Source organism: Convolutriloba macropyga, chromosome 4, assembly GCF_964194025.1.
Source record: "Convolutriloba macropyga chromosome 4, txConMacr16.3, whole genome shotgun sequence".
NCBI lineage: Eukaryota > Metazoa > Xenacoelomorpha > Acoela > Convolutidae > Convolutriloba > Convolutriloba macropyga.
In genome coordinates, this window is record NC_134471.1 from 46402207 (window position 1) to 46429263 (window position 27057).

At 34.7% G+C, this 27057-nt stretch overlaps 1 protein-coding gene across 1 annotated transcript in view; it reads left to right on the forward strand.

The window, feature by feature from the left end:
* LOC142337705 (uncharacterized) overlaps positions 1 to 27057 on the forward strand; it is a 63699-nt gene that overhangs the window by 8113 nt on the left and 28529 nt on the right. The window contains exons 3-4 of the mRNA XM_075387153.1: positions 3195 to 3339; positions 13453 to 13953. Of these exons, the coding sequence (XP_075243268.1) occupies positions 3195 to 3339; positions 13453 to 13953 (646 nt within the window). The remainder of the gene's footprint in view (positions 1 to 3194; positions 3340 to 13452; positions 13954 to 27057) is intronic.

The following is a 27057-nucleotide window of genomic DNA, read 5'->3' on the forward strand; positions in this document are numbered from 1 at the left end:
TGATAGCTAAAAGTGTTAATAGCCTTGAAACAATTTGCTTTTGACCAATTTAATTGACTTTTTAATTCTGCCCTTTTTGTTCTTTCTGAGAACTTGTAACTTAGTCTCATTATTAATCCTTTCATTGTTTGTATGTAGCAGATGATTGTTTTATGGCTTTAAAACTATGTGGTGTCAGAAATCTTGTTTGATTTTTTAAAACTTTTTATTGTTCTTAGTTTTCGTTGTCTTATTGAGAGATCATTGATGGCCAGAACTGACCCGAGTAATTCATAGCTTATGCTTTTGATGGCTTCAAAAATGCGGCCTCCGTGAAATCGTTTGAGTTCTGCCTGTGTTCGTTGTTGATTTGTAGTCTCAAGACTTAGTCTCCTCTAATTAGGGATGCAAATGGCTTCCATTGAAGTTAAAAATTAAATTACATAGTTTATTTTAGTTCAAATTTTATGGTTGTTGCTGCTTTTGAAAATATTTGAGGTAAAAAGATCACAAAAAAATTCTCCGACATTTTGATCTTTGCATTTTTCATCTTTATTATATAAATTTGTAACATGGTTGCGTCTTCTGTCCAAAGAGAACAATTAACTTTTGTAGGAGTTGTTTTTTTAGTTAATCTTTTTTTGGCTTTGCGTTTTCATAATTTTTTGTGATTTCTTGTTATTTGGCCTTTTTTCATTTTTTTTGTTTTTTTTTGTTTTCCCGTCATAGTATAGCATTAATGCCGGTTCCCATTGGCTTCGAAGATCAAAATATCTGAATATGTATAATGAGGTTAATGAAATGCTCATAAATGGCTTCAACACCGTTTTCTCTCAGTTCAACTGAGTTTCTGATTTTTGGATGTATTTGTTGTTTTTTGTAGTCGTATGGCATATACTTGATGATAAGAGGTCTTTTTGGCTGCCTATGCGGATATAAAAGTTCATGTTGAAAATTTGCTGTTGCTGGCTAAGTGTTTTTGTTAAATTTAAAAGAAAATTTAAAAAAATGTTTTTTTTTTCAAATTTTGCCCTCTTCTTTGTCGACTTGTTAGCTAGTCTCAAGGACCGGTGTCATATGTTTTCTGGCGACGTACAAAAGTTTTTCTGATGCTGTTCACAGTTGTTTATGACGCCTTATGTGATGCTATTTAGACTTGTCTAGTTATATCTGATCCCATTTTGAATTTCTTATTAATTGTTATTTGACAAAAAATCATTGACATTTGGTCGCAACTAACGTTTGTTTTTGTTAATTGATTTTTTTTGTCTCATCGATGGTAGGTCTCATCTGCTCTTCAAGGTTGTATTACTATTTTTTGTTTCACTAACGACTGGTCCCAATGGCTCCGATGGAGTTCCAAAAGGATATTGCAAAAAGCTGATTTGCTTAATTTTGGTTTTATCTGATGCTTTTTTTTAAATTTGTTAGTTAATTTTAAAAACCATATTGAGTTTGACCGTAACTAAATTGTTGTTGTTTTTTGTTTCTCTTGTCTCATAGTCATAGTAATGGCAAGTGTCATCGGCTATCCCATGCGGCATTATTAGTTTCACTTAGTGGTTGGCGTTTTAAACATTGTTTCAGTTTGAATTCATGCTGGTTAAGGAATTACGTAACTACTGGAAGCGGATCACAAAAAAAACAAATTTTTGCTTTTTTTGCCCATCTTTTGGATATCAATATCAAATGTGTCTAGCAAAGCTGAAATACCCTGAAGACAAAAAAGTTGCCATTTGCCAGGAGCTTTCCGTAATCTCAAAGACATTAGGGGAGAATACTGTAAAACTTTGAAAAGATTAATTGAAATAAGAATTCGTATCTAAAATATCAAATGTTGGTATGAAAGTTTTTAGTTGTAGGAAACCTTAGCGGACGGTATTTTTTATGAGACGCAGCCGAGCAAATGAGATTTGCTGAGCTTCAAATGTTCGAGATCAATTTTTGGAGATTAGCTTCTACCTGCAAGAAAAGTTTTCTGTAATTTTCTGTAAATTTTCTTCGATAATTTTTCCCCACGCAGACGTTAGACAAATAAGACTAAATTAGAAAATTTGAATTATTATTATGTCGAACATTTTTTGCGCGGAAATCTTAAAACTCAATTGGTTATACTCCAAACGGCATAATGAAATTAATAAACAGATTTTTGGGCTTCATATACAACAAGTGAGGCAGAAACAAAAACGAAACGAGAAAGAAAGCAAAAAATTTTTATAATTGAAGTGGTGCCGTAACATTTTTATTACCAAAATAAAAATTGGTTAAACTTGTTCTGATAAAAAAAAGGTGAGACAACCCCGGTACAAATAATAAAACTTTTTGAAAAAAATATAGCAGTGTAATTCCGAAACTTTAGATTGAAAGGCTTAATCGAGGAGATCCTAGAAAGTTAAAGGAACCTTTCAAAATCTTTTTAAAATTTCTCTATGTTTGTTTCTACCTGGGGTCGACTAGGGATAAGCCGTTGAAGTGCACTGACAATAAGTTCATGTGCACCTTTTCGACTACTTATACAGGACTGGCCTATAGCTTGTGGGCGAGGTAAAGTAAAAGGACACAGTTTCCATTTTCTTTCTTACCAAACCGATGTTATCCCCCTAAAATTAGCGCTAATTACAAATCTCTTCTTAGATGCAGCACTTTTCTCCACAAAAGCATTTTCAATACTGTAGACATGGTTGTTTCGATCAATTGAAAAAATAGGTGTATTGGAGTGGTGTTTAATTGCTGTCGGACGAACTTTGAGGCAATTATTGTAAACATGTGTCTTTTTATTTCAAAATTTTTGCTTGGTCGTTTTGTTCAAGAACATTCTTTCGAATTCACTTCTCGAGTGACTTTTTATCGCTTGACTTTTAAATTGCTCTTATTCAGAAATTAAGTCTGTTGCTAAAACAAGAGCGATTGTCGAAAAAGCGATCACAAGAACCTGATAGCCGAGTGGATAATGCCCAGTTTCAAGGAAAAGACCAGCTAGCTAACAGGTTTCTGAATGTTGTCCGCTTCAGCCCTTTATCAACTCTGCTCCGTTTAGCAAGCGTAGCGCAATTTTTGAATACGGGCTGCAGAAAAAAAGGGGCCTATAAATTAGATTCCCCACCATCTCTCGGGGGACAAGGTTGGAACGATAATGATAAGGATGTAATAACAATTAATTTGTAAAAAATGAAATATAATATTGAGTAAAGTATTTACTTTTTATATGTATTTAGACGCGGAGTTTGTTCCTGTCCTGTTCTGGAGAAAGTGCCTCTCTGTTCGGAGTAACATTGGCCTACCCCTTTCTTGTCTCTTCCAAACACCATCTCTCTCTTCTTCACTCATCCACTGCTGCCATCGGACTCACTCTCTCATTCGGTAAGTTCTTCGCAGCTACAGCCCTTTGCTTCAGCATTTTCGGTCTCCTGACGTTATCTACTGACTGTCTCCGCTCATTGGGCTGCATATCTTGCAAATTTTCGAGATGGATCGGCGCGCATTCTTTATATAAAATTGTAGTCCCGCAATATTCATATTGCAGTTGATATTGGTTAGACAAGCTATGTTTATTTGGACATCAGAGTATCAAATTTTCGAGGATTGTCAATGGTTAAGCGCCGTTTTTTTGGGCAACAGCTCTCCTAGAAGTTTTGTTGAGAACCTGGTTAATTTTCAATTCTTTCAGTTACGCTGGGAACTCAAACTGAGGAGTTGTTACTCTATTAAGGTAATTTTTTTCAATACCATTTTTTATTTGAAGATGTGAAATCGTTTTTCACTGCCATATTTTTAATGGCATCCATCATAATTGAAAAAATTTTGGACCTTTTATCGCTCACTTCTTTAAGTATATTTCATTTTACCGATAAGAAAGCAGAATAATTTGAGTTACCCAGAAAAAATGAGCTCAGTACAAAATTGAGCCTCAGGCATGGGATTGCAAAAGGCTGGACTTTCAAATAAGCGGTGGTGTGAGTTATTTGGAGACATTTCACCACATTTATCGACCTGACTACCATAGCAACACGTCATAAAAGTATGCATGAAAAATGGTTGCTGTATAGTCCGTCCCATAAAGTTGATATAAACGAACGGTTTAAAATTACTGGACATAGTTCAGATGTCAAAATTCAAATTTAAAACATGCGGATAAAGGATGAAATGGAGCTAAAGGAAGGAAGCATTTTCATTCAATTAATCACGCAGATTCTCAATAGTAATGCTCTTTTTATGTCGAGTGGTTTTTGAATGTTCCCCTGCATTTCAATTCCATGCAATTGTTTATAAATCAATGGTTCAGAAGAGAAATACAGTCAGTGTGGACAGACAGACATACAGTCACCCTTTCAAAGTGTCGAAGGTCAAAGTTTGTTTTTAAAAATTGCATATATCAACATATTGAAGCTCTTTCCATGTTTGGAGTTGTTCGAACGTTCGCTTGATTTGCAACTTTATGGGACGACAGTCCGTAGCATTATGCTGAAAAACTAGCGAACGTTTCCGATTTCTTGAAGTTGCATGGAAAGAAGAATTGACTGGAACAGCGGTAGACTTGTTAAAATTGTTTTGAGTGCTCGTTAATGAGAAAATTTGCGTTTGGTAATAAAGTAGATGAGCCAAAATCATTTTTTCCGTCTAGTTTTCTATGGTGTTTAAATGATAACTGGTTGAACTTTCGTCAATTCCACTATCCATTTCTCCAATCCGAAACCCTTGAAAGATTGGTATTTGGAACGAACGAAAACCTGGTTTATATCACCTGCGTTTTTAGAGATTTCATCATAATTTTTTTAATATGTGGGATGAAAAAGCAGAAAAATTTAAGTGACCTCAAAATTTGAGTTCAGTAAAAAAATTCAGGCTCAGTCAAGGGATTGCAAAAGGCTGGGCATTCAAATTAGCGGTGGTGTGATTTTTTTTGAGATATTTAAGTATAATTATCGATATGACTACCATAGCAACACGTAATAAAAATATGCAAGCAGAATTCTTGTTGTATAGTCCGTCTCATAAGGTTGATATGAACGAACGGTTTCAAATTACTCGACATAGTTCAGATGTCAAATTCCAAATTTAAAACATGCGGATAAAGGATGAAATGAATCTAAGGCGTTTTCATTCAAATAATTATACAGATTTTCATTCCTGATGCTCTTTTTATGTCAAGTGCTTTTAGAGCGTTCGCCTTCGTTTTAATTTTTTGCTATAGTTCGTGTAAATCTATGGACAGAAATGTAGTTAGTGTGTAACAGTCAATGTGCAAGTCTTTCGATCTGTCGAAGGTCAAATTTCATATTTGAAATATGAATTTATCAGGATATTGATGCTCTTTTAATGTCTGGACTTGTTCGAACATTCGCTTGTATTTTCACGGCGCGTAGGATATTATGCAGAACTCTGATCAGAAAAATCCAATTTTTGTACCCATTAGCATAAATTTTCAAAAATCTTTTCTTTTGGAAATTAGGCGAACGCTAATTAAAACGCTTATATACGATACTTAAAATGCCACTAGGTGCTATATAGTACTTGGTTTTCCCTAATAATTGTCTGTACATCGTAATAGCTTACAAAAACATAGTGAAACGTTTCATAGATTTTGAGCAATTACAGCATTTGAGTTAAGGTACATCATTTAATTAAACATCCTTCAGGCGTTGGCGAAGTTTTCAGCGACCCCATGGCTCTCAACTATTTAGAATAGAGCTACAAATTTTTTCGGTTCTCCATTCTTTCCCTTGAAAGTGTTCCCAGAATAATTTTCTTGACTTTTTTCAAAAATGATGTTATAGATTGCGAAATTGTACATTTTACGAGCACTGTATTGACTCACATTCATTATTAGGGACATTTCAGTACTTTATAGCGTGAATTGAGTTTTGAACTTTTGTCTATAAGTATTTTGATTCGTTTTCACCTAAATTCCACAAAAAGTAAGCTGAAAATTTCCGCCTGATGGCTACAAAAAATGGCTTCTACTAAACGAGCTTTCGCCTTATATCCCATTCCCCGTTTCAATTTTATGAAACTCGCTATAAGTATGAACATTGAGAACAAATTTTTCATACCGTTTATCTTGTTCAAGTCGCGGCGTTCAAGTCGATTTCGTGAAAAATCGATTAGGTGAAGGGATTTTTTGCAGCCACTAGGCGAAAGCTTTCAGCTAACTTTTTGTGGAAAATAGACGAAAATCAGTTTAAAAAGTTAAAGACGGTACTTCAAAATCTGTTACTACAAATTGGTTTCTCCTAATATCCCACCCCCCGTTCAAGTCAGATCGTAATTTTACTACTGGTGTGATTATCTTAACAGCATGTTGAACAACCTGGTGGTTTCCTCAGACGGCAAAATTAAAAGCATTGTCTGAACAAATTGAATTATACTTGTGAAGTAGTAGCGTTAAAAGATCTAAAATTGAGTCTGAACACATGGGGGTATCGGTTTCAAAATGGCTCTCAGATTAGTATTTTTAATGAATAAATACATGTTGAACTGTCTGCCAAATTCATGTACTCTGCCCACGTTCATTTAAGACTGGGCCGATCTTTGTCTGAACAACTGTTTATGATCAAATCTTATTGTTCTAAGAAAGCATTAACAAGTCTCACAATCAGTTGAGTTCTATTAACTCTACTTAACATCGTCTCTGCTTAACGTAAACATTTCTGCGAATAAGGGGCAATTAGAAGGTGCGCTTTCAAAATAGCTCACTCGAATAGTAGGTCATGAAATAACTTCCCTTTCAAAATTCCTTCAACTATTCTGCAATGTCGCACGCTCAATGTTTGACACAAAAAAGCGCAAATTGAAACGCTCAAGCAAATTTAGAGAAAATGCAATCGTTTGAAGGAATCAATCATTTGAAGTAGGTAATCAACCCCAAGAAATATAACAGAGCGTCTAGTCAACCCCGGCTAGGGTATACCACCCCAAGTTGCAAGTTGAAAAGAGTCGGTATATACAAACTGATTCTAGACCCCCTCTTTGTCTAAGTTAACGGGGCTCTCTCATTCCTCCAGCTGTATAACAAATTTCCGCCCCGCACCCTTTATTTTGCTGTCATAAATTTGCTCTAGAATTTGCCCAGTTCTTTGTTATATAACGAAATGGATGTAGGCGATCGACATTATACAAAAATCAAACTTTGATATTTTATGTGAGAAAACTTTTGATTTTTTGGAAGCGTATAGTTGTCTCCATTTTCACAGCATTATACTTTTTTCACTAACATTTCACGCTAACGTGGTATGTTTGATCACAGATAATTTGTGGTGGGAATTGGAGCACGTTAGCGGATATTTAAAATAAACACAATAGAGGCTGAACAAATAGGAGGAAATTTTAGGTCTCATTCAAGGCGCTTATGGCCCGTTCCTCACTCAAGTGAACAACCCAATTAAGGGGTCAAAATTCTACTCCATGAAGGATATTGGTTTCACACTTATTGATGTGTTTTGTAGTTATGTTTAGGAGAACATGGTGGGACAGTTGATGCAGCCCTAAAAAGCAAAAGATAAATTTTATCCTTTATCCCACTATTTTTTTCAATGTTGGAAATGTGAGCGTTTAACCTATTTCGTGAAGACTTATGGAGTCCATTTTGATTGCATTTGATGATCCGATACGGTATTAATTATTAAGAAATTGTAGCTTTTCAAATCTTGAATCAAAGCTCTCGACTTAATATTGACTGCAGAAAAGCAACAATTGGAGTTCTCTCAAATGATTTTGCCACAACCCGGACAAGGTTGACCTCGCTTGTTCATAAAATCGATTTTATGCGGTTTTGTTTATAACAATGCAAAATTTTCCCACAAAGTTGAATTGTAATGTTTTGAAAAATATTTCGTTTTGTTTATGATAAACGCGTAAGAGCAAATTTCCACCTGATACATTCAAGCTAAAACTAGTCTATTAATGCAGCTAGTTAAAAACATTGCAGAAAATTGGCTCCAGGGTTCTCTTTTGATCACTAAAAATCACAATTAGGATTTGTTCACGCAGTTAAAATGCAACCGTTTGAGACAAATTACAGAGCTGATAATGGTATTTCATGGGAAGTAAAGATTTCAAAGTAATTTTCATCATGAACAGATAAACGGTAAAAAGGGCTTTGCTTCCTTAAGCGCAAATTATTGTTTTACCCGTCAAAAGTTAAAGCTATTGAATTTGTTGGGTAAAAAAGAATAGCTAGTAAACAATAATTAATATTTTACGTTCACTCAGTTCACTTGAATACCGATCATCCATTAAAAGTAAAATTTGTAGATTGGACCATGGAAAAAAATGTTTGTAAATGTATGTTATCAAGTATTTTTTCCCATGCGGCAATTGGACTGCTTTTGATGTTTTCTCTCTTGATTTCCGGCAAATGCTTTCAAAGTTGTTACCTGTGTTCTGATGGTGCAGAGATGCTACTGTTTGAACATGCCAATGGACAGTAAAATTCTTTTTATGGCTTTGATATTACGTGTTTTCGAGAGTTAAGTTTTTCGTCTCAATTTGTTATAAACTCAATAAACTCTCATTAACGATAGGTACTGGGCATTGGGCTTTTTAATGAGGCATAAGTGAATTAGTCGATAGTAAATAACTCTTGTTTTTGTGGCTTCGGCGCCATTTATTTTTGTTCTCTCTGTTTTTGTTGATCTTTTTTGGATTCGCATTGGCGAAAGGATCATTTTACACTCTATGGCGTCGTCAATGAACCGTTATTTTGTTCAAGATAATTTATTATGCTTATGACGACATCGACTTATTGAGAAAACTTTTTGTTTTTGAACTTTGGCTCTTTTATTGTTATTCATTTTGCCTCATATGTTTTCCTCATTAGCGCAGACTGATTTCATCGTAAAAATTTTTAGAGTCGGAATTTTAACTAATTTATTTTTTAAAATAAGGACCTGTTTCTCTAATCCATTGTATTCTTAGATTGTAGTTTGACCATATCGGGTCATGTTGAATTTCTGTACATGAGGTCTTTTGTTGCAGCATGCTGTATGTCTTTGGCCACTGTTTTGATCCAATGTAATGAAACGACTTCGAAATAAACGAGCAAGAGCTCATTGTTAGAAATATGTAATTTTTTAAAAGATTTTTTGAATGAACAAGTTTATACAACTAAGTTTTTAGGAAGCATTTGTATCATCTCAACTTTATCTCTTCTCAACTTCACAAGGTCATGCTTTAAATTTTTGTTAACAGCCATGAACCAGAACTAAATTCAATTTGAAAATCAAAAACCAACCGTTTTAATTGTTAAATTTTTTACAGTTCAGCTCAAGCTCAGCCGACAGCCTGAATAAATTTCCGGACCTGGGAATAGCTTTAGGAAAATTCGGCCAGCAAAAGCAACTTTGAAAACATTAACTTCCCCTCGGATATCTATTTCCGTTTCTTGCATGTTTGTTTATGTTTAGACCCGATTTTCGGTACTGGTGTAAATTAAACGCCAGTTTGAACAAACAAATTGCTGGGCTCAGTTTTATGTCTATAAATTATGATATGAATTGAGACGCCATGAAGTAGACTAGAGTCACGAAACTGTTCAACTGCTGTTCTTCCAATTGTCCACTTATAATAACATCAGCCACCAATCTGTATGCATTAGAGAATGCATATTTCTCTTCAGGCATGTTTACTCTAACATAATTTTGGAAAAATAACTCACTCGCGAAATTAAAATCAACATGGCTCACTTTTCTTAACAAATGTTTTGAAACCCTTGCTGCAGACTTTTTCTATCCTTGTTATAAAACAACCAAGACAAAACTGAGTTTTGAATTCACAAATTGAAGAGACGCACTATGGCATTCGAGTCTGTGAGTGGCTAAGAATGCTCCAAAAACAGTTGCCAACAAGCCGCTTCATCAATGAACATGTTTTGAAAACTTCAGAAATTAAAATTAAGCTTGCAAGATCAGCACTTTTTCATTATCAAAAAGATTTTATTTTATAATGCTAAACGCAGCTTCTCAGCGAACATCTTATAATAATTTTTGTTTGAGGTTAATCACCCGGGTTGGAGCCTCACTAAATATAGAATAAACCTGAACGATTTTGATTTTACTGCTAAAATGAAATGCAAGAACAGCTTGATGGGTATGAAAACTTTTCTCAGTGAGCATTCAAAACAAATATGGACGCGCAATTTTGAACATAACCAGCTAACCTAATAAATCTTAATTTTCAGGGTCATAGCCGACAGAAGGGTTGAAACAAGAGATTCAAAATTGATTACAAAAGCAAATAAAGTAGAGAATCAAAAGTTGTGAATGTTTAAAACTAGTTCTTGGTTCTGAAGGGTATCCAAAAAAGCCAAAACCTATATCTAGTGTGAATTATCGGTCAAATTTGAAAGTTTGCATTTATATATGGAACAACACTGTATTTGAAAAATTGCTAAGATTTTAGTAAAATGATCTTTTTATAGCTGTTTTTGCTTTCAGTTGTTGGCTAAAGACAGGTTTAAAAATTAAGCCACAAAAACGCCACAATCTTACTGCAAACTACGAGACTCTTGTGGTACTTAATAGAAAACGACAATTATTTCGACTCTGTTGTTTAAGTTACTTTTTCTAGGGTACATGTTTCCAATTTTTTCTCTGATTAATAGATTGTTCAGGAAAAAAGATAGTGCGTTCAAAAGATAGTGCGTTTATCCTGGAAACCCAAAATACCCTCAGTTAAAAGTTACAGTAATATGGGTTAGTTAATTTATTTATGTACATTTTGGGTCAAATGTTCTTTTTCAGCTGATCAAAACGTTAGGTTTCTTAGCAACTCTAATTTAGAAATCCAAACTGAAGCAATATTCTGAAAGATCAGCTGAAACAACTGGTACTGTATTGATTATATGGAGTTTTTAAAGCCATTAACAGTAATGTCTTCATCTCCAACTGCGAGTACTTATATCAGCAGTGCATATGTGCCCTTTTAACCACCCATCGTTTTTTGGTTTCTGATAGATGCACGAAAGCATAGCTAGTTAATTATTAAAACTCAATCAAAAAGTTTCTTTGAGTTTTATTTTTTTCCGAGGAGTTACGGAGGTTTAGAGTTTTGTGCAATTTAGCCTCACTTCCGTTATTTGGTTAACATTTTGAGTATTTTTCTGAAAATTCGCTCAATTTTGTTTTAAAAAAGGATATAATTGTTAATGTTGTTATTGGTTTTCGGCTTCAAGATAAAAAAAGAACTGCCGGATTGTCTGAACTAACTCTTGTAGCTAAAATTTGACATAAAGACTGCTAAACTGTTGAAACAGACTTTGTTCGCTGAGACAAAGCATACTTCTACCTCCAATTCTTAAGAAAATGTTCTGGAACTAACAATTTGACGGTCTCTCCCTATTTTAAATATAGATTTATCAAAAATAGAAATCTTTTAATAAAGTAACATTTGTACTCAGCAACTATTTGGAACAATTAAGTTTTTGTAACGCCACCAAAGCCATAGTCAGGCCAAGTCAGATTTAATCTCATTGTTGATCTTTGCAATGAAAAAGCATCCGGATTGTATTTTGGCTTTGTCATTTTTTATAAAATTTCCTTCAGCATTTTTAAACCCAGTTACAGACCGGTCTGTTTTTATTTCGCGTTTAAATTAATGCTAGATCCCACTTTTGTTTAATTGAGGCCCAATTTATAAATGTTGTTTTTTTCTGGTTAATGCTCATGGTTTTTTTCACTCCCACAATATGTTTTCTTGAATTTTCGATGAGTTCTTGAGTTTGCCAGCATTGTTTTCGTGTTCTGGTGTTCCCTCTGAGTCTAATTTATCAATTCACTATCTAAGGAGTTAATTGTGAAACTGTACATTGATTTAAATTGATACATAGTGGTTTTTCGCTAATATAACTCTATAATTATGCGAAATTCATTATTTGATTTTAATATATTGTTTTTATTGATGTTTTGAAACTAGCTTTTTTGTCACGATCGTTCTGTTTTTTTTTCAATGGACGTTTAGCATTGCGTTGGCTTGATTGGTTTAATTCTGGTTCAATGGAAGAAATTATTAAGATTGTAATGGAGCGCTGTCATTTAAAAATATTTCCTGCCTTTTTTTGTTTTATCGAATTACAGCTCAGAATGATTTCAAAACAAAGCTAAATTTTTGACAAATATAATATAAAATTCATTATAATTGCAGTGAAAATCATATGCTTTTTTTTGGCTAGGTGTAGTTTGAGTAAAATTGTTTGTCAAATGTTTACTTCTTGCTGTATTTGTTGTTATTTCCTAGTTTTTTGACTAAGTTTTTATAATGACATGTCCGTTTGATTTCCTAAGTAGTAAAAAGTTAACCTGTTTAGTAACTTCAAGATTTGAAAATTTATTTGGTTTGATTCTTTAATAAACTTAATGATTTTTGGAGCTTTGCCACTTGTTATCATATTTTGGTCATCTTGCAGCGTAGTATCAGTTATGAGAGTGGTCTTATAGTTCAAATGTTCGTTTTGTGGCTTTGATACTACGAGTTATCAAATCTTTTTTGGAGGTTCTTGCCGTTTTCGAGGTTTTTTTCTGTTTTGTCACGTTGTCATATTAATGACACATCAACGAGACGTCGCATATCGCAATCGTTTTTCTGAAATAAAGCATAAGCTTAATTTAAAATTTTTGGTGTTCTTTGTGAACTGTTGAACTTTTTAAGGTTTTTAACGGCTTTTACGCTGTTTTCTCTCAAAAATTTGTTTTTCTTTATGATTTTTGCCTGTATTTGTTCTTTTTGTAGTCGTATGACGTTATGGACACCGACAAGGCTTCCTATGGAGGTGTAAACTAGGCTACTTAATGTAGCTGTTTTCGGGACTTTGAAGTTAGTATTTTTCAATTAGTATAAAAATATTTTTTAATTTGATCTTTTTCTGTCTACTTTTTAATTATTCTAAATAAAGGCAGTTCCCTTTTCAATAAAGTCAGTTGTCTTTTCTGATTAAATACAAGTGAATTTTTTAGTCGGGATTTTATCTGATGGTATTATCGAGTTTTTTTTTTTTGAAAAAATAGATAGAGACTGAGATTTGGTCGTAATATAATTAGTTCTGTTTATATTTCGTTTTATTGTTTGTCTTGTCTCATAGTTTCTTTAACGGCTGGTATAATCGTTCCTCTAATGAGGCTATATCTCATTTGTTTAGTGTTTGGAGTTGAAACAAATTAAATCAGATCCTGTAGTTAGAGCCTCAATTTCCGTTAGAGCCTCTATTATTTGCCACCTAATAAGATGGGACAGATCTTCAAATACAGGTTCTGTTTGAGACCCAATGAAATAGATTTTTTTAAAAATGCTTCAGAGATGACGGAAGCGATGCATACAGGGCAAGTGTCGGATATAATTGAAAAGAAAGTCGCGTTAAACACGCAACTGACTATGATACTATACTATAAGCATTTGATTTTGGTGAGCTCTCTTGAGAACTTAAGATGCATGTAAAATTTTGAATTTTTTGAGAATGTGCTTAACGTTTTTTTCTTTCTTGTTCAGATGAGTCCTACATCTGTGTCTCTGGGGAGAGTGAAGAGCTGAGCTGTCAAATGGTAACTTCAGTCTACTCTCTACTCGGAGTGCTTATCAATCTACTTTTCGCAATCCTCATTGCCATCCTCTCTTCATCTCGACTAACTTTCATCGTCACCAACTTGCCATTTGTTCAGATTTACAAACAAATATGCGCTCTAATTATCGTCTACATTACTTTTGAATTGCTTTTAATAGCATTACTGTCAGCTCTCTTACATTTTGTTTCCCTTTTTGTAGCCGGAAATAGTACACATTTCTTCAGTTTGATTGCGCAAGTTACGAGATATTTCACATTTTCTGGTGCCAGTTACGACACTATGGACGCTGTTCAAAACGATGTCATTGTGGACCTGTGTGTCAAGATTGTTGCTTTGATCAATGGTCACGTGCTCTTGGTTATAATCTGCACGTGTTTGAAGCTGGTTGTGGATAAATTCGAAACAGCCCATCAAATTGCTACTATGGGTGAGTCGGACATTTCTCACTCATCCAGGGTCCTGGTTATTTGAAAACTGGCAATGATATAAATGAATTTACCCTGAGCTTGGTTCCCTTCAATTTATCACTTCGATATAGGATCCAAATTTAGACTTTCAATAGTGTCTAGTCGACCAAACCTTTTCTGGTTAGGCAAATCAACCAGTTACCGCCACAGATCACGTTAGACTGAAGTCTAACATGAATTATAGTTGCGGGAATTATTTAGACAGAAGTCTTAACATGGATTATAACTGCCAAAAACCGTGGCTAAAAAACCGTCGATTGATTGTTTTTTGCGGATATCATTCAAATGAAGTTCCATTCAATCATTTTGATTTTTTCTTATTTCATCTATCCCATTATCTCACTATTTTTTGATGTCTTTGATTGCTTTTATTTTATGTTTTAAAGTGTGGGTGAATCAGCGCAAACTCGGATCAACTTTGATAACATTTCATCAACTTTCATCAATTTTTGGCTAAATTTTTAAAATATAAGCGTTTCGTTCAATTTTTTTTAGAAAAATGGAACCAAATATGCATCTGTATCCCACTTTTGCCTGTTTTAGTTTTTGAGTTATGTTTGTTTGGCTTTCAGACTACGAGTTTTCAGATCTTTTTTTTATTTTTGGACATTTTTAAAGTTTTTTTTCTCTGTCTTGTCCGATTTTCACATAGATGACACGTTAATGACAAGTCATATATCACATGAATGTCGTTGAAAGAAAGCGCAATTGTTTAATTTTTTATGTACTTAGTGAATAAATGATTCGACACCATTTTCTCGCAAAATTTAATTGACTGTTTCTTCTGTATTTTTTCTTTTTGTAGTCGTAAGATTTTCTGGATAATGACAGTATTCATTGTCTTTCTTTTGACGTACAAAATAAAGTATTTAATGATTTCAGTTGATAATTAATGATTTCCATGACTTTCAATTTAATTGTTTTCAAAAACAAATGCGAATTTCTTAAATTTGCCCTATTCGCGTTTTCTCTACTTGTTACTTGTTTTCATTAAGATAGGTGCCGTATCTTTTCTGGTCAATTAGAAGTTAATTTTTTAGTTCAGGCTTTGTCTGATGCTACTTTGACTTTGTTATTAATTTTTTTACGAAAAAAAATAGATAGACATTGAGTTTTGGTCGTAATTACTGCTTGCTGTTTTATTTGATTATGTTTGTATCCGTGGCAGGTATTCATGGTATCCAAACAGGTTTTCTTCGTTTGAGTTTAAAGCAATTTTTTTAATGGATTTGCCAATTATTTTCGAACAATATACGAATTTTTAAAAGTTTTCTATCTCTTCCTCAATTGGTAGACAATTAAGTCAAAAATCTGGTTGAGCGGGGTCGGAACATTATGTGCGAACACACATTACCGAGCCTCCTTGTCAAAAATAGTTTTAAAGTATGATCATCTTTCAGCTGATCTGTTTTTAAATATAGCCGAGCTCGGAAAGCAGGTAATTTAGACGTTTGAAGTCTTGTATTATTTATCTGGAATTGGTTTTTAGTATACCTTACCACAGTTTTAAAAGATTGTTTACATTTTTGTTTTTTTTTCTATTGAAATCTGTTTTCAAAATTGAACTCAATTGTTTTTATACAACCACGTCTAATACCATGAGAGTAATAACAAGTGAGTTATGTGAACTATTATTTTTTACGTATTATTTACAGGTACCAAACACAATGAATTCAGCGAAAGGTATACGCCTCTTAAAAATTTAGTAATCTTAATCGGCCGAAACTTAAATGCCATTGTTGATGTGTTATAGCGAGTTTCATAAAGTTGAAACGTTATCGAACGTTCGAAAAATCCTAGGCATTAATATGAACATCAATATTCCAATATGTGCATGGTTTAAGTTTGATCAGTGAAATTTGACCATTGAAACGATTGCTAGCTTTTCAACTTTATTCTACGGACCATATTTCATTTTATAGTTTTTTGCCTTAGAAACGTTTTTTTGAAGGTCAATAATGCCACGTTCCTTTGAAAAGAAATCAGCATATATGATGAGGTAGATGAGAAAAAATAAGGTGATTGCATTGACGAAGTAAATTTACTTAAAATGATAATTGAAAACAGAAGTCACACACTTACCCCAACCAAACGGAAATGTTAAAACTGTAGTCAGACGCAAAAACGTCAAAAAGTGCAAAAGCCGGTTGATACTCTGGTAAGAAACGCTTTAGCTAATTTGAAATGATAAGTGAAGCAATTTTAAATTCTGTGAAATCTAAAGTGATGGATAAAAACGGATGTGAAAAGTTGACAAGAATGCAGTAATCAGTTTCAGCGGTCATCTGCTTGTCAATCTTTCACGGGGACAATGTTGATGTATGCAAAAAAACGACGTTTTTTTGTCCAGGCTAAACTCAATTAAATATTTTTGGCTAGGAACTTTATGCTAGCCAGGTCTTTTTGTTCTCTTTGGCTAATCGTTATTGTTTGCGCAGAGATACAAAAGTGGTAACATTGGAAACCTCTCAAAAACAATCGATTCTTGAAGAGACTTTTTAAATTCTATTTTTGCTCGAGCAAAAATTTAAGCTGCTGTTTTACTAGAGTTTTCACTAATCTGACCTTCTCATGTGCCTAAACATGCTTTAGATTTTCTATGAGATGAATGGCATGAAAATGCTAAATCAGTTACTTCGGGATAAAGCATATTTGGAGAAAATTTCTGTAAGGGCAGGCTTTTCTAGAATGACAGGCGGAAGTATTTACTTTTCTGCTCTATAATTGATTAAATTATACTCATCACCCTCTGCCCTCCTACTCTTGCTCTAATACCCTATGACAGAAATGGTTATTTGTTGGGACGGAAAACTTCCTGTGCGCAACACAGCCAATTTTCAGTCCTACCTATTCTCATTTTCACGATTTACTTGCAAAAAGTCTATTAAATTGCAAGACGGACTTTAAAGATTGATACGCGGACAAAAATCATCTTTCAGTCTATTTGTCAGCAGCAGTGTAGAATTTTGAGACGAGTTCAGAGTTGAGACTTTTTTATAGTCACTGAGTCAGGAATTGATTAAATCCGAGAATCAACTGGCGAAGCAAATAGAAATAGATAGCAACGGCGTGATAGAACGTAGAAACACCGTGACTGATTCAGATATTCCGAAATCACTAGAACTTGGTGGTATCGATGAGGACTATATGATCCTAATAAAATCCATAAAATCAGTACCTTAGTCTCCAACATGGGTCAAAAGAATTCAAAATATAAACCCGATCCACTGGTGGTTCCGTTTTTGTAATGTCCTCTTCCAGTCTCTCAATTTGATAGCCCCTCACTAGAATAGTCCGAGTTGAATTTTGAGATTTTATGAAAGAAGTGTTCATGCCCTCTCTTATGCTAAAAATTATAAGAACTGTCTCTGTCTTTTCATTGGCCGTGAATGGAATATGTCTGCACCAGTCGGTATTTGCAATCGCTGGTAGTAATTTGCGTCTCTGACAATGCTTAAGATTACAGACAAAATTGAACGTCGATTATTGCTGCCGGCTAAACAAGTTTATGTTCTGACCGGTGTTTCTGTTGTTTTCTTACCGGGACGTGTCCCATGTGTTTTTGTGAAAACTAGTTGTTGTGGTTTGGTTGAAATCAAAAGAACAACACCTCTGAAGATGATCCCATTGTGTATAGTTAAAGCATCCCTCATTTGCTCAATTCTTTTATCCACTTCTGAGCACTGTCTCCAAACTCCGCTTCTGGTTTGTTTCATCTCGTCTTGGAACAACTTGTTTGGCTCGGGTTATTCTGACTTCAATTTAGGTCCGCAAAATACTCTTAGCGAAGTAAATGTTGTTAGTTGCTAAGCAGAGTAGATGTTTTATCTTTTGCTTTGTCTTTTTATGCGCCATTGTGCTATGGGCATCTGCGTGAGGCATCCTCTCCACTGATGTTTTTTTTCAAACCGAAACCCATCCAATCGCTCATCTTGTTATATTTGACGATGCTGTCTTCGGAAAACATAATTGGCACGATTTTTTTGTCTGTTCCAAGGAGGTTTGTGAGAGGTTTGTGGTCACTCAGCTGAGCGAATCATCCTGAAAAGAGAAAATGCTTTAACTGTGACCACAAACGCAATTGTCAGCGTTTCATGTTTATTGTTTGAATAGTTATGCTCCACTGGAGCCGATTTCCTGGAGACATAGGTTACCGGATTTCGTGTTTGCGAAATAACGTCTCCCACTGCTTCTTCAGCGGCTCCAGTAGTATCTGTGGCTTTTTTGTAATCTATAAAACTGTCGAAGCGTGTTACCACATAATTCGCTTTTTGTGTCTTTTAAAATTTTTTGTTGTGTTTTGCCCCCTGAGGAAAGGCTATTTTCCACGTCTGTCAATGGTGGCATTTTAGTTGCATAACTGGCAATACCTCTTCCATAAAAGTTCAATAACCCAACAACCAATGTTATTCGGTGTCTCTTCTTTTCTCGTTATGCTTGAGATCTGGTGCCAATGCGTCCTTAGAAATAGAGTATCCCGAAAAATTAAATTTTTCCTTGCTTTATAGTTAGGTTGTTGTTGCTATAATAGTAAGAACACAGCAATTTTGGCCCCTTTGAGAGTTGACGCAATGCAGTTATGAGGGATTGAGCAAGAATTGTTCAGCCTTTCAGTTATTTTCGACAGCTTGATTAGTCCCAGGGATGTGTTGGTTGTGCATATATCTTTGGCCTCATCACCAGTTTCAACCTGATAGTAGGCTTTCGACCAGTTGTTTTTTTAATAGAAAGCCCCATGAAGATTGTGGAAGTTTGTCTCCGCCTCTGGTATGGTATATTCTACAGCCAAGACTTTGCAGTTTATAAGCACTTTTGAGATCCGCACAAAAATCTCAATTCTTCATTGAATTTTTCTGTGCAATGCCACTGGTGATGCATTGTTTACAGCTTTTGGCTGTACAAGGTCAAGGATACCCTGTTTAATCGTCTATTCCAACCTCTCTGTGGCTTTATCCTGAATAAGGGGTGGTATTTTTCTGGCCCTGTAGAACATTGGCTATGAACCTGTAATCATCTTCACGTGAGGTTTGTATCCCTTCCCTGCTATTAATTGTTGGATGGTGATTTTCGCAAAATGACTTGGTAGTAGATTTCCTCCAAATTGTCCAAATCTGACTGCAAAATTGTGGTTTGTTTTTGTGAACCTGCTTCCTTTCCACTCAACTTCGCAAGTTAGCGATCACAGAAGCTTCAGTCGATGTCCATCGAATGCATCGAGATGTCTTATCTTACCATCCAATTGAGGTTTACCCATTTCAGACCATTTTTTGGATGATAATACTGTGCTATTCACAGCCTTATCTAACTGCTTTAAGTTTTTATTGTTTTGCATTGTTTATTGTTATACACTCCAATGTCAAAGAGATGCTATGGATTTGTTCTTTCGTAAAAGCGTCCCTAAAACAGTTCTGGGGATGATTGCTTTGGTGGATTATTTTTTTTGCCTTTACCTAAATTTGATTAACCTTTGCCTCTATGTTTTTAAGAATCGTCCCACCTTTTCACATGCCTTGTTTTGTTTTGGGCTGTACAATTTCTTCTGGAATGTGGGTTGCATCCTTGTCTGGTGCACCAATTTTTGGAAGTTCCATTCGAGTTCCACCAGTTGTAATATAAATTTTATTTCCATTGCGTAATGGATAATGGATTATCTCACAAGTTTAAGAAGTGGCCTGGACACGTTTTTCGTGATCTCTACCACGGGTCAAAAGGATTCAATAAAAAGTGATGATATAAAACATCTAGCTCGTATATTGAGTGCTTATCTATGTGAAATTATATAGCAAAAGTTTAGATTAGCTAAAATTATTTTACTTGATTGGCATGTCAATAGATTTTAGTTCTAAATCCCGCTCGTGATTTCTGATTTTGTTACTTTTCATGAGAAATATACATGGACGTGATAGAATCGAGTTCAGCAGTTTGAGCTCAGTGTTTGCTAAAGTCAGGTTCCTATAGGTGGGAGAGTTATCTGCTGGCATCTGATTTATAGGTCAATAACATTATGATGCCAAAACATGGTGCCAAAACAAAATTATAATTGGTATCAAGTTTAGTGCAATTATTTATCAGCTCATCATTCGCGTTTGTTAGGAGCGATTCTTTATCGGCGCACCATTTTCGGTGGTCCGGAGAGTTCTTGTTTTGCTTGGTGAAACTTTAACAAAAGAAAAGTTGAATGTTTCTTGACTTTTATTCAAAACCATCACAGTCAGTTGAAATTTTTTTAGCCAGCCGTCTTATCAGCGTTTTGTTTAGCGGTGTTATTGGTGGTAACGCTTCAACTTTGTGACTATGCGTACATTAATTTTTTCTTAGGTTATAGTGAAAAGGACAGCCCTTAATCGCTGGTAACTGAAATGACTTCTTTTCAGGCAGTTTAACTCCTTGATAGCATTTTGAACTAAATTGTTCCGTTTCTGCTGAAAATGATTGCATGCATGTTTGTGTGTTGTTACTTAACTATATTTGTTCTTCTGATCTCTTTTGCTTTTGTTTTTGTCAAGGTCTACTTGCAACCTTGAGAAATGAAATTTGCAAATCAAGAATTGATTATTGCGAGCCAACAACAATTTCCTCAGCAGCTATAAGGTTGTTATCTTTCAATATTTCCACACCTGTAAAAAGCCACAAAAATGTCACATATCTATTAATAAATATTCACATTTAGCCTCTTGCTGAGTCATATCATACATTGAGAAACATTTAAAGTATTTTTTTAGTATAACCGTGAAGATAAATAAAATGAGGCTTTAATCTAGCCCAGTGGCCTCATTTTCAAGCTGTTTCGATGACCACTGTGCAAACGTTTCAACTGTGCAATTCACAATTCAATAGCAAAAAGTAGCATACATAAAGACGAAATGAAAGTTTAAAAGTTTACATGAACTTCACTGGCCAGTATTAGACCAAGTCTAGACCACCGCTACTAATTCACAGACGATAAAAGTTGAAGATAAAGTTATTGATTGGCAAAACTACAGCTCTAAAAGCTTTTCTGTCAAAAATGAGCATGCTGTAAAACCGAGGCGTGGTATGTGCAATTTAAGCCTGTTAACAAAACCGTTCACCAAGACTTCTATTAAATGAAATTTTAAAGCAGTAAGAACAGAAAAATAAAGATTCATTTGTTTCCAACGTGAGTTTAAGCTGGGTTACGTTTTGACGCAGTAATTACGAGCTTGTTTTCAAGGTGTCGATTAAAATTCCGATATCTAGAGCAGGTTATGATATAAATATTATAAGTTAACAACGCAGAGCAATAATATTACACCCTAGCTGAGACTAAACAAAGTCTACAATACTCCTGCTATGGTTTCGACGACGCCATAAATTGTCGAAAATGTGCTTTTGAAAACTCCGTTCTTGTTTGAAGATTGACTAGAACGGTAAGACTACAGCCATATTGATTACATTTACAGTTGCATCAAGGATAACATGTATCATTACTTGATATCTTAGTTTCGATTCCGAAACCATTTGATGTCGGATGTACTGCTTTTTGAAATCCATCTAAGGTCATATTATGGGTTATTTGACTTGACCCTTCATACCTGCGCTCGGCGGTGATTTTCTTTTCTGCCAGCTTGTTTATCAGGCAAGAAATTGATTTGTGTCAAGTTTCTTAATAAAAGTGAAAGTTAATTTTGCAGAGAAATGTGTGCAATCTCTTGACCGTAGATGATGGCTAAAATATATTTTGGTTGCTTGAAAGTAGTAATGCTTCATGATAAAGCTAACAAAAACTGTTCTCAAAATGATTACTGAAAAAAATTTTGTAATTTCTGTTAACCTTTTCTGCGGTTACGCCTTCAGAAAGTTTAAATACTGCTTGCTCAGAAAGTAATCACATCAGTGTTGAGCTGCGCCAATGTTGCGTAAGTTAACAAACATGGCTAGTCTTTAGAAAGTAGACTTTCTCAACCTCTTTTTCGAACGAATTTTTTCCTCGTTGTTTTTAAAAGGCACATAAAAATATTAACAGCCGCCGTCATCAGCGCTATATCTTTTGAACAATTCAAAGAATTTAAATTGCATTGGGACGCCGTCGTTTTGCGACTCGAAGAGGAGTTATGGTGATCTTTTTTTTTATCAGTGCAGTTGTTCTGAAACAGGATGTAAAAGTTATTGACGCACCTGTTAAAACGTTGATTTTTGGAGTCTTTCTTATTATAGCCCCCATGAAATTTTAGCCCCCATGATGGTATTATTACTATGATTGAGGGACAATATGTTATCTGACCACTAAGCTTGGGGGGCTATAATCTGAAAGACTTGATTTTTGTTTTTTTTGCCGAACAGAATTCAACAGCGGAGAGAAATGAGATAGGTAGTTTCGTCTGTGCCGGTTTTAGAAAAATAAGCGAAAAAAGTAGATTTGAAACAATTTTCTCCAGCGAATGAATTGTTTTGATCATGTGCTGGTTTTTCGAAGCAGTTCATTGGTTTCAACTTTTGAGGCCAAAGTGGTTTTTAACGACTATATTATATCGTAATTTTAGATTTCAAAGCGTTGGAAACCATCGAAATCAAACATTAAAAGTTTTATTTGTTTTCTTTCTGTTTTGTGGGGGGGGGTTTATTGTTCCGACCCACTATAGTTGGGCGGGAGGGGGGGGGACTATATACTAAAATGGTTTTTTTTATTCAGTCAATTTTGTCCGATCGATATAATCGTCGTAGAGGGTTGTGAGTGTTATCAATAGAAAGCCCGTCCAGCGTAGAAATGTGGGCGATTATGAAGAGTAGATTTTTTTGAGTTTCGTTTTTCTATACGGAGTTATTGATGTCCAAATTTTTGTGAACTTTCGAGCATTTTTGATCACAATTTCCGTAATTTCTCTTGACTTTTTTTGAGACTGAGACTCACTTTTTAGTAGTTGTTTTTTGTTCCGACCCGCTTTAGTGGGGGAGGAACTATATACTCAATTGGGTTTTTTGTTAAGTCAGTTTTCGCAGATCGATATATTCGTCGTACAGGGTTGTGAGTCGTATCATTTTTTGAATTTCCGAGGAGTTACGGAGGTTCATAATTTTGTGAACATTTTGATTCTTGAAGTGTCAATTCTGAGTAGTAATACCTATGTAATTTCTCTACATTAAAAAGGGAACAAGAAAAACTATTATGAAAAGCTTAAATTTTGAAAAAGATAGGCAGCACATTTTAAAAAGAGACGAAAATGGGCCGAAATTTGATTAAAATTACCCCATTTGTGTAATGAACTTAACTCTAAATTGAAATCTTTCAGATCGAAAACTCATTTAAACCATTTAAGCAACTATGTTCAACCAAGAAAACTCCAACGAGGCTATGAAAGAAGAGGAGATTTTACAAAAACTAAGCAAAAAGCGTCCAATTGGGCAAAATGGCAAAAAATAACTCCAAATTGCGTTTAAAATGTAATATTTTTGTCAGACGGTCGAAAGCGGCTGCCAAGCACACTAATACTGATTTAAATAATTGAGACAAACACCTTTAACCTTTATTAAGACGTGTTCTAGAGCTTACCTTTGTTAGGGTACTTCCTGAACTGTCTTATGGTTGTCTCAAGAATACTAGTTAATCTTAAGGCTTACCTGACTAACTAAAGTTCTATTCCTCTAGTCTGTTACTCTTCTATCTGAGCTTCAGTAGACGGTGCACGGGCCCCAATGCTACGGTCTAACGTTTATCTCAATACAAAACAAGAGCGGAGTAGAGAGAGAGAAATATACTCTATTATTAAATCAGGATGGTGACTGGTACTGACTAAATTACTTTCTCTTCTGCTGAGAGAGGGTAGATGGGTAAACACATAAAGGGAAAGGAGGATAAAATAATATATCATTTTTATCCAATCAGGAAAGAGTATTTCAGTCTTTTTCTGAATAAAGTCTTTCAAATATTAAATATTCCTTTTTGGAAGTCATGCCTGACTCCATCTTTCCGGGGTTTAGAGTTGTTTTGAAAGTCTTCCAATCGAATATAGTAGAATATAGTTTATTAATTTCTCTGTAGTCTCTCTGAAGGATTTTCTTTCTTTTTTGTTTGTGTTGCTTGAAGATCGGCTCGTCTGTGAGTCGATTCCGAAACATCGGTTACCCAAAGAGCAAGGAGTGAACATCAACAACCACAAAAGTATCTATTCCACCACCACACTATCCAGTGGGCGGAGATCCTTCTGTGTAGGCCCGTCGTTGATGTTGTAGGCGTCCTGATGTCCGGCGTCGACTTACCTGACTTACCTGGTTTGCTTGGTTTGTTTCTGTTAGCTGTTAGATGTTAAGAATCGTTTTTAGGTTCACTACATGTTCTAGATATACGTAGTATCCCTTCCGGTTGGAAAGAAAACTTAAAGATGTATGTTATATGTTTTTGTGTTAATTGTTATTAACAAGCTATGGTTTTGGTGGTGACATAAAGGAGAGTATGTCAACGAAATGGCTACTAACGTTTTTGTTTTCAGTGACATGTGATTTGTCGGCCATGCTGATTGTTAATTTTGTTATAGAAGTTGAACATGTATTAATGAATGCCCCTGTTTGAAGTCATGAGTTATTTTAATGGTATTAGTTCTTACAATTGTTTTGTCATACTTCTACGATTGCCCATTTGTGAGTTGTTACTGAGGAAACATTTTCCGTGTCTGTAAGATTGTGAAAATGCTGCTTATCACGTTGCTATATTTTTTCATTTAGCTGTTAGTCTCTTATGAATTTTTTAAAGGGTTACAGATCTCGCTTATAGTAGTTTGTAATGGGTATGCACACGAATGATAATTTCCTAATCCCAATTAACAGTTATTTCTTCAACTTCATGAATTAATTTAACGTCTCTGTCTGCGCGCTTACGATCTAAGGATCAACGTTTCCCGAGATCTGAGTACTGTTTTCTATGTAAATTGTTACAATGATATTGGATTGTTAGTTGTTACTATTGCTAACGTCGTACAGTAGCTGTTTGAGTTACATTTATTTCATGTATTTTGTTTTGTCACATTTACAAACTTGCATGTGAAAATTTCGATTTGAGTGAAAATTCTGTTTTCTTTTGTTTTTAACCTGACTGTTTCGTATATGTTACTCTATTTTAAATTTAGAGTTTGTTATAAATAATAAATTTGTAATGTACCTTTTGTATGGTTAGATAGTAAATTGTATTAAGGTATTCAATATGTTATAATCTGTTTTATGAAAAAAAATGTCATGTCCTATAGTATTGTGTTACTTACAGTGTTGTTAACATGGCTTATGAGTCATGTATTCAAATGTTATGCATATTATTCATGTGTTTTGTTTGTTCTGTTTTTTATTTTATTTGCCTATTTGCTTTATTTACAAAATTGCCTGTTTGCATTGCATATAACTAACTATGGAGAAATCTTTGCATATTTACATGTACAGTTTTTAAAAAGTAGGTTAGGTTTTGTATAAGTAAAAACATATTTTTGGTTTTATACTGTTTATTTCAAACTGATTAATATCTAGTGATAGAAATAAATTTGGTTAATGGTATTAAAAGTGAAAGATTATGATTCAAATTCAGTGATCTACAATATGGAGTGAATAGTTGGGGAAATAGAATTGGGATAATAAAGATTAACAAACATATGCAAGGATTTACAAACAATCAATATTAAAGTCTGTTATAGATGGAGATTGAAGTCTATTACCTACAGAGTCCGGGAATTGTTACTTGTTACTTTCCTTTTGTTGTTACAGTTTCTCTGTTTGTTTTGGATAGTTACCCCTTTCACAATAATGGTTGTATTCCTTCAGGAAATATTCGTCTTTGGAAAGATAGTATCCAAGTAAGTTAATTACGTCTTGCAAAGGAGTTTCCGTTATCGATGCTTGTAGTGCGTTACAAATCTCTTTTTCTGTCTGTGGTATCTTTCTTTCGTTATTGAAGGTTAAACGATTCGTGATCGCCTTATTGGTCACGCTCCCTGTCAGGTGGTAAACGTGATATTCTTCGCACGGTTCGAGTGCTTCTAAGGGAACCATGAGCGGTCGCTCTGGTTCGTCTTTGGATTGAAATACGTAATAATTTTTAATGGGATCGAAGTTTCTCAACGTCCCTATTGTATAGCTCCATTTTATTCTGTAGCTGTAGTTTAAAAAGTACGGGGAAGTCAATTGATCATTGATGTGTATGAAACTTTTAGAAGCTGTATATTGTTTGTCTCGTAAGAATGTATAATATATTAAGTTATGTATCAACTTTGTCTCATGTACTCTGTAATTGTTACTTTGTACATCTTTTGGTGTAGGGTGGAGTAGGTTGAAGCTTAATTGGAAAATCTGATGTTGCTGTGTGAATGCGCTATACGCCGAAAGGTCCTGAGAGGCTTTTGCCACTAGGAAATCAAAATTACAAGTTCTTGGTAAACGGAACTCATAATCGTAATCATAGAGGAAGCGTTCCGTAAGACTGTAAAATTGCTTAAGTTTGGGGTAGAGAGTTTGATGTATTTTATCTCTGCCCATATTTTTCGTGCTCCTTTTTACAGTGTTTGTATTTTCCGACGGAAGTGGTGGAATAAATTCTGATACACGGTCTTTCAGTGTATGTAATGGTGCGATGAAGAAATTGTATGATCGTGAATCAAAAGGCATTTCCGACCAATTTCTGTACGATAAAAGTGGATTATAATTTATTCCGTGTGGATTACTTAGTGTTTTCGGGTCTTTATCTTGAAACCAGACCGTCTCCATTACCGTTTCGGTCGGAGTTTGTTCATTTGTCGACTGGTGGAAGAAAGACTTTCTGTTATTTGAGCGGATTGTCACCGCATATGGAAATCGTAGATTGTTAGTATTTGGAACTGTTTGTCTTGTAAATAAACGTTGTCTAACGTTGCTTTGTGGTGGGTAATTGTCTGATGGTGGGGGTGGTCGTACTGGCGGGGGGTAATTTGGTAGAGGTGGTGACATATATGTGTTGCTAGTATTTTGGTTATAGTTTTGTCTTGGTCTTGTGTTCTGGTAACTATGTACAGCTATGTTTGTTCTTTGTTCTGATATGTTACTAGTACTATTATTACTGGTATCAAAGGATTGAAGATTTCGTCGATTACCAAATT